We start from the raw sequence: 9,132 nt of genomic DNA, 5'->3' as shown, positions 1-9,132 counted from the left end.
TGGCATCTATCTATCATCATACATCTCTCTTGTATATTATGTTCTCATTACAACAATCACACTTATCAACAAACATGCATTTTCCATAACATGCACTGTCTTACATGTTAAAGTTTTGTTATAAACGTCCTTATGAAAATAAATTGTATCGCCGAAGAAATCATAGATCAGGTATATGAAGTTGAGATTCACTTATCTCCGTAGTTGGGACTACTAGGTCCGAACACCGATCTGAGTATATGGTTTGCCTGTCTCATGGCATTAATATTTACCTCTATCGTATGATAAACCAAATTGACCGTATTTGCAGATGTTTGCCTCCTTAGACTTCGCAGACAGTTATTGGGCCTTTGAATTCTGCAAAGAATACGCATAATACCTTTTGGTGGATGTTATAGTGGTATTCTCCGTTAATCAATGATAGTCTGGCACAATTATATAAAGACTTGAATAACACTATTAAGTGGTAAATGTATGACACAAACTATATCAACTGGAAACATAATTGAATGTTCCATATTAATTATATTAATAAGCATTATACGAAATCTCATATTTCATTAATGCAGTGTATTAGAAGGGAGACAACCCTGGTATGTCATTGTGTTCATATTTTATTCTAGTCATCTCCCTTTACAAGTCCGGTGTCTTCTGTTAAAAAATATTTTCAATTTATTTCCATCATAAAGTTTAGTTTAAAAACTTATACATTTTGAATGCATGTTTTACAATGTAAATATCATGTTTATGTTCACGTCATATTAAAAGTTTTGTAATTCTCAGATATATACGGTGGCACAAAGGTGACATGTGTGTATTTTACGGAATACCGTTAGGGCCATGCGATGGCGACAATGCGATAACGCGATAGTACGATGACGACAATGCGATAGTGTTATCGCACTGTCGCCATCGCACTGTCGCATTGTCGTCATCGCACTATCGTATTGTCGTCATTGCACTGTCGCACTGTCGCATTGTCGTCATCGTATTGTCGTCATTGCACTGTCGCACTGTCGCATTGTTGTCATCGCATTATCGCACTGTCGCCATCGCATTGTCGCACTGTCGTCATCGCGTTATCGCAATGTCGACTATCGCCTTCTGGTGGACGGTTCTAAACTGCTGGCGAATAAGCTGACGGTATAGAATATGGGATGATTTTACTTTTGTCAATAATATTTTTCTTCTAGTTTTTTCTTTTCCTTTTAATTATTTTTTGTTTGTTTCTTTTCTGAATAATAATAATGTTTAATTAAAATTATAAATTATTGATAAAAAACATTTTATATATAAATACTGAAAGAGTTATACATAGACGGAAAATGTAATAAATTGTGTGAAACTTTAATATGCAATGTAATAGAAATATTTCAGATGAAAATGATCTTATGTTGACATTAAAAAGATGCAAAAAAAAAATCATTCTTTATTACTTGTATAAAAAAGACAAACAAATTATATTGATAGATCGTCATCAGTGGTTTTATTGTTTTGTAAGATGTATAATTTATTATATTACTAGCATTGTAAATAAAGATACATGTAATTAGAAATTTACGTCAACGCATAATTTTTTCTATATATCTAACATAAGTGGTCAACAATTTTCACTATAAGATTAACTTAACAGCAGATCCTACTATATAGACCTTTTTACGACGCGGTCCGTTGCTATGAAAAATCGACCGGAATTAGAATTTTCTCGCGCATGCGCAATCTGCGTAGGGCAAGAAATCCTTCGCCCTACATAGAAATATAGTAAAAGTTCATAGACAATTCCGAGTTAGTTCAAGGTAAACGGTAGAAAATTATATAAAATAGCTTTTAACAAATATAGAAAAGATGACTTTATAGCTTTGTGGCGAAGAATGCCATAAAAAGGCATGAAAAAGATACTTGTTTAAGAATTTACGATCACGGAACTGACACTGAGATCATTTTTTTTAAAGAAGATGTGGAAATATATCTATTAGCAAATGAAACGTCAACTTATTTGCTGTTGAAATAGTTCATTTAAAAACAAAAGAAATTATATAACATGAAATGGAGATAAATTATCATTCAGAAAAATATCAGAACAGGTGATAATGCATTTTTAGTGTTCAATATACCTGATTTTATGCTTTATCCGATTTGCCTGTGATGCAAACAGAAAAATTTAAGTCACATAAATAGATTTTAAATAATTGATTTTTTTTTCAAAATCTTTAGATGTTAAGATGGGTTGTTTGGAAAAGATATCACACACAATTTATCCGCTTCTTCGTAATACATGTTATTTTTAATAATGCATGTGACACAAGTTTTCTCTTCTCAAAATCCATAAACATTGATCGGTATATTTAAAAGTTACATAAATTACCATTTTAATAAGCGTAACTGATTAACTATATCATGATATTTAAACGTCCCGGTTCAATGAACAAACGTTCGGGTGCCAATCTGTTTGACACTTGCCGCCTGACCAATCCAGTTATTTAAAGGAAGTGTACAATACAAATTGTGTAATATTATGTAATACAGGGGTAATAAAATTTTATCTTTAACACCCTGCTGTTTCAATTTAAATTACTGATGGAAAGGTCGTCTAATGATACCTTAAACAAAGATATGTGTGTGCCCGTTTTGACCATTGAATTATTACTCCCGCACATTTTCGTGGATCTCTTAAAAATTAAATTCACGTTTTCTGTACTTACCGCCTTAAGTCATCCCAAAATTAATATTTTTTGGGTGACATAACATGAAACAGCATCTATTAAAGCCTTAAAGTATCATAAACTGTAGACATCGTTATTGCTTTCTGCCCTACGCAGAATGCGCATGCGCGAAATGCAACATTCGTTGCTATGGAAAATCGTATTGTAAAAAGGTCTATAAGTTTAACTGGTCAGCATATTGTACTATAGCCAACTGATTCCGCTAGTGAGAAATTGTGTTTCAATGTTGAAAAAACACATCTATCCATTATATTTAATCCGGAAAAATTCTTACTGTTTATTTTTGTTGTTCTTTGATGTTGTTTTTTAAGGGAATCATGCAAAGTTCGAATTACCAACAACCTGCCGGTAGGTAGTGGGGCATTGAGTAACCAACTATATACTATCAAATTGACGCTTCTTTAGATTTTTATCAATATCTAAGATGGAGCCATTTTTGGTGCTTGGTGAACATAGCGCTTTTATATTTCTTAAAAATAGGATAGTAAATAAATATGATTAAATAAAAAAAACATTAAAGATATACTAGATTTCTGTGTCCACTTGTTTTATATATAGCCAAAGTAATTTTAGCACAACCTTGAGAAACTGCTTATGAACAAAGGAAAATGATATTTGCAGTGAAGTACTAATTTATTTTGCAATGTTAGTAAAAATTGCCATATTTTCTTCTTATACTTTATGGTCAGCAGACTTAACTGTAGATATACAATTACACAATTACTTCCCATTTCTTTAGTATATTCAAACGATTACTTTATTTTTTAACGAAATTGGTTCCAATCATTGAATGCATTTATTTGTATGTTGGTAATATGACGTCCTGTGGAAAAAGTAAACATTAAACTTTAGCTTTATAGTGCAGAACAATAACAACAGCAACATTGGAAATGTTTTCAAAACGTTTATTTTCTAACAATAAAAAAACTTGCAACACAAATCTATCGCTACATGTAACAAAACAACAATCCATAACAAAACACATGACTTGTATAAACCAAGAAACCTCCAATAACATGTACATATAATACTTGTACCCTTATTATCTTTGACAATAGAAGGAAAAGGGTTGATTTTTTAAACTTGTTAGAAGCTTTTCATACCGTTATTTACGATATTATGAATGATGTAAATTAGTGTTTTCATAAAGTTATATTATACAAATTATATCTACCCCCCCCCCCCCTAGAGTGTGCAGTGGATGAATATCACTTGTAAAAACTAAAGTCGATTTATTACCTTGCTTAAATGCTCAGCAAATTAATACCAAATTAAAAAATATATTCATTACAGTTCCAACAAATTAATTTTAACTGGTCCAAATGGCCTAATACTAGTACATGAATGCCAAGTAAAGTTTCTTCCATCCGGTCCTGAGTTATATACATGATACAGAGTCTTTCAACATTTATCTTCTGGTTATTATACAAACCTGTCATGCATGAGTATATTGAATAAACCTTTGGTTCTAAACTTTGAACAGAAGCTTTAAGCATTCACAAAGTCTTCTAAATCCATATTATTCCGAAATAAATTTCATGATCATTTAAAAGAGGCTTTACATATTTTTTACCTGCCTAGTGCCAACCATATACAAACTGGCATCATGGAAACAAAGATATTTTAAAGCTTGCTCATGATAATTTGGTGTGGTATTCATGTTAAAAATCCGCCAGCAGATATTTATTAAGAGAACAAAACCAAACTACCAAGAAGATTTTTACTGCTTATCGATATACACATATATTTATATAAGTATCTCATTGGTCAACATGTTGTATATTAAACATATCTGTATCTTAAGCAGTGTGTCTCCAGATTCATGCTAATTTTCATGAAAATTTGGAAAATCAATTTTAAAAGAAAAATCTTTTGTGAAGTGAACAAATGAAGGTAATTTACGCATTGCAAACGGCACTTACAAACCAATCCATGTAAATTACCAAACTTGCAAACGAAACTTACAATCCACGTATATAACCGCCACCCCCCACCACCCCCCCAAAAAAAAAGTGGTCAAATTATGCAAAAAATAGCCCTAGCCGCGTTAGTAACGCAGTAGAAATATGGTGATAAATAGTGCAAAACCAGTCATGAATGGCACGTAAATTATTACTTGAATCTTGGACCATTTCACTTTTCTTAATATCTTAGTACATTTTTCCTTGAAATATTTTGGGTTCATCTGAAAGCATGCAACTTTAAAATTGTCATTGTAAAATGATAACGAATATATCTCACTGAGAAGTTATATTGAATATATATCATAAAGTAAAGAGGATCGCACTGAAGAGTAAAAATGAATAAAACGAAAACAAGTTATGCGATACAGTCTCTAGGGCAAGCTGCGAAATTGAAAATAAAAATGAAGTCTACATTTTCTATATATCAAGTGACAGTTGATTGAGAAAAAAAAATAATTTCATCACAGTGAATGATTAACAATGAGTTTTATAAATAGAATCTAGATCTGTTTTTTTAATTGGTTAACATAAATTCGGTATTGTGAGTTTCCAACACACAGATCTCGTCGATATTTCTAAAGACTAAAATAAATATTATATATTAAATAACTAAATAAATAAATAAAATGACTAAGTTTGTTAAGAAGTAACAAATCATTATAAAACAATAGCATTTGGTAAGTAAAAAAAATACTACTTCATTATCAGAAAAGATATTAACATTTCACCAATTTTAACAGTATTTCAACAACATTTCTTTATTCCATGTGACAAATAAAAAAAGAAAGATTGAACCAAGACCCAACAGTACATATCTAAGTCAGAGCACTATTTTTTTTATAATAATAAAGAAAAAATAACCAATAAATAAAAAGTACTGCTATTTATTCGGAAGACTTTTCTTCCTTTATGAACTGAATGTTATATGAATTTGTGAAACATTTCCGGAAAAAATGACACCTTCATATAACGACTTTATGATACGGTCGCACATGTATTATACATTCTAGTGTCAAAATGGTCAAAAACTCACCAGAGTAGTGAAAAGTGATACATTTTAAGTTATAATAAAAATAGATCAGAGGTTAAGTTTGACGATTTTTGTCATTCTTGCTAGCAACCAACGAGTTATGGTTCTTTCACTATATAGCACATTACTAGACAAGTAGTTCTATAAATGATAAAAAAAACATGTAATGCTGAAAATAAATGCATGTAATTGTACGAGGACAGAGGTAGTAGAAAGTACTTCAACCATAAATGCTTGTAATATAACATTGCTAAATTCAATTAAAAACGTTATGGTTTAATTCCATAGACGACTTGATACTGTCCGAATTTATCCGAAAGAAAATTGTAACACGAAGTTTCACGGAAATGTCCAATTCATATTTTGAGTCGCTGTTTCATATCTAATTAATGTACCTTTAATAACCTTACGGCACAATCTTTGATTACCTTACCGCACGAGGGGTACTGTTAGGTGTGATATATAAAGACAATTTTCGGATTGCTGGCCTTCTCACCTTTTCAGTTTCCATTTCGAGTTTTATAACATTTTTATTTCCATTTGTTACCTGGAGACTACTTACCGTTGTGTTTAGCAACTGAGATGATGTTTTAATAGAATGATCGCCTTTTAAAGGAAAAAGTCTTCGCTCTATATTCCTTGAATAAGAATTCATTTCAAATGCTTTGAAAGGTTGTTTAGTTTGTATCAAATTGATTTTTCGTCCAATCGGCCATATACTCCTAAATCCATGGTGATGTGTTGTTAATGCGGTTTTATTAGGATACAGTTCATCTGCGTTTGCCAGCGGTTCAACTACTAAGACGTCCCGCTTTTTGTCGTTTTCATATCTCGAGGAGGTGTAAGGCAAGGAGGCGGTTTGAGGCCGTTTAATTTGCTTTCTTTCTCCAGTCACTGTCAAAGAAGGGGAGCAAGACCTACGTAAAGGCGTGGCTGATTTGGCTCGTTTTCTGTCCCGCGGTTCCCTTTTATGACTTAGTCTTTCAAACTCATCGGTTTCTAAATCTAAACTAAACCTTTTCTCACAAGGACTAAACAATTTTCTTCCTATTGGTGACCTTGGCCTAGTTAATGGCCTCATTGGCCACTTTTGTCTATCCGTTTTATTCTGTAGATTTTGATGTGAATGCACACGTTCACTTATGTCTATAACACCAACAGTTTTTGCTAATTGTTTTTGTTCTTCTCGTCTGCTGGATCGTGCACTGTTAACACGCTCTTTGAATTGTCTCATAGATTTAATGTCTGCTTTTGGTGGTTCTGTGCACCTTAGATCTATATCAATATGTGAGCAATTTATGCCATTAACAGAGGGCCTAGCTGTCATCGGACGCTCCAGTTTACTTTTATAAATGGTTAAAGATGGTGTGATATAAGAACGCTGAATTATTGCTTGTTCTAGAATGTGCGCTCTATTTATTCGTTCTGCCGCTATTCGTTTAAGCTCCTCCTCTCTTTCGATTTCCTCTTGCGTCGGTAACTTAGGCTTAATTTCAATATATGTCTGCTCATTTACAAAGTTTATAACTCTTTCCGTCGTATAATCTTCGTCATCACTTTCTTGTGGAAGCCTTTCATCAGATTCAAGGTCAAGTTTCAAAAGAGAATCTGACGACGAGACACGTGATAACGATTCATGCACGTGCAATGGATCCACCATATCCTCGTCATCTTCGTTACCACTGTAAATCGCTTCAGACAAAGATTTTTGTCGCTTTCTTGATTTTTTCTCCTCTTCATCAACTTCAGAGATATCAAAAGCATCTGGCTGCTCGCGAATTTCTGAACAATTCACAGAATCCATGGTTTCTATACCCGAATCCCCAAAACTGTCTGTTATTTTAGTTTTCAAAGATGCAGACGAACTCTGCCTTGAGAAAAGTTTTCGTTTACTTTCTAAAGCACTAATAAATTTACCCTCAGAGCTACTCTTTAAATTCTCATTTTCTTCATTGTTTACTATTCCATAATTAGAGTGTTCATCTTCTTCCCGAATAGCATCTAGTAACTGTCCAGCGCCCTCTGTTGGTGAAGATGTTTTAATTTCCTCTATATCGCTATGCCCTTCTGCCTCTGTAATCGATTCAACATTGATAGCTATTTCATTTTGTGTCGGCTTTTCTTGGTCCGATTCCTCAAAAACTTCATCAACGACTGACGATTCTGACGCTGGTCTTGATGTCTGAAATGGTATTAACATGTTTGACATACTAGTGACCATGATGAAACACACACCATCAGCCAGCATTCCTTTCCTGGGTCTGATTATGCCTTTTTTACCATTGGTACGAGAGATGCTCAATTTCATAATTTAAATTTTAAAAATATTTGTTTAAGCTCGATTGTAAAGCAAGTTTTGATCTAGTACTTGAAACTTAAATTGATCATTTTCCAGTCCGCATCCTGCATAATGTCATAAAGAATATAGAGTAGGGTTCGAACTCTCGGTCTTTGGGTTGAGACAAGCATCACCCCCTGAATAATATTTTTTTTTACTTTGACATTAAATTCTTCAAAATAACAATGAACAGATTGGAAATTCTATATAGGACCAATTTTATAAACTCGGCAAGGTAAGGGTTCAAAGAACTCCCAGAATAGAAAACAAAGACACTGGCCTATAGAATATAACTTGAAAGCACTATCAGTTCAATGTTTAGAAACATGTTGCTTCAATGCTTCAATCAAAGGAGGAAAACTTTTAATTTCAAGTTTTTACTATCTTTGGGGGAAAAAATGAGGAAAATTATATTTTAGGACTTCAAATAAATATGAATGTTTTACCGTGCTCGGTTTGGCTAGACTCATATAACCCCATAGCATTGACTGTCTTCTCTTTTTCAGAAGCGCTTTTTCTTCTTCCGACAATTCTGGAGCGCTCTCAGATTTATTTTTCTCTGATTCGCTGGACTGACTATCTGTCACCGGTTTTTCAGACTCAACAGCGCTGTCTACGGCATCTACCACTGCCTCAGTATTCTCGTCTGCATTCTTTTCTGTCACTTCCGGTTGACTATTTCCGGTAGAATTGGTTTCCGGTTGCTGCAACTTTAAAGCTTTTGCTGCCGGTGATAGTATAAGATCTTCGTTGCCCGATTGTGGAAGCAGGAACTTTTTAAAATCTGCAATGTAATTTTATGTGTTTCTGTTTCTTTGTGTAAAACGTGTTATAATATTTATCGCTGAAAATACTGCACACGATTACAACATGGATGATATATACTTCCCTATATATAGCGAATATAGAATATATCTCAATGCTACTGTAAATATGGTAAAATATAATATCCTCTCCCTATCTTTAAAATTTAATTTTTTTTTTCAATTAAAAAAAAATCCGGTAATTTACGGTGTTTGACTTTTACACAGATAGCCTTAAAAGTCTTAATTAAAATCCGAGATACTTTTACAGTTT

General features: G+C 32.9%; 1 protein-coding gene across 1 annotated transcript; it reads right to left on the bottom strand.

Annotated features, from left to right (window-relative positions):
• Positions 1-4,888: 4,888 nt before the first annotated feature.
• LOC132748071 (titin homolog) lies at positions 4,889-8,839 on the bottom strand (the record flags this gene model as incomplete). Its single annotated transcript, XM_060737616.1, is given in 2 exon segments — positions 4,889-7,899; positions 8,502-8,839. Coding segments are annotated over 2 exon segments (2,096 nt in total), but the record flags the coding sequence as incomplete, so codon positions are not given.
• Between the last annotated feature and the right edge of the window lie 293 nt (positions 8,840-9,132).

Source organism: Ruditapes philippinarum, unplaced genomic scaffold, assembly GCF_026571515.1.
Source record: "Ruditapes philippinarum isolate M1 unplaced genomic scaffold, ASM2657151v2 ctg19207_1_1_1_1, whole genome shotgun sequence".
In the NCBI taxonomy this organism is placed as follows: Eukaryota; Metazoa; Mollusca; class Bivalvia; order Venerida; family Veneridae; genus Ruditapes; species Ruditapes philippinarum.
The sequence above is the reverse complement of the archived record's forward strand: the minus strand, read 5'-3'. Positions and strand labels throughout refer to the sequence as shown.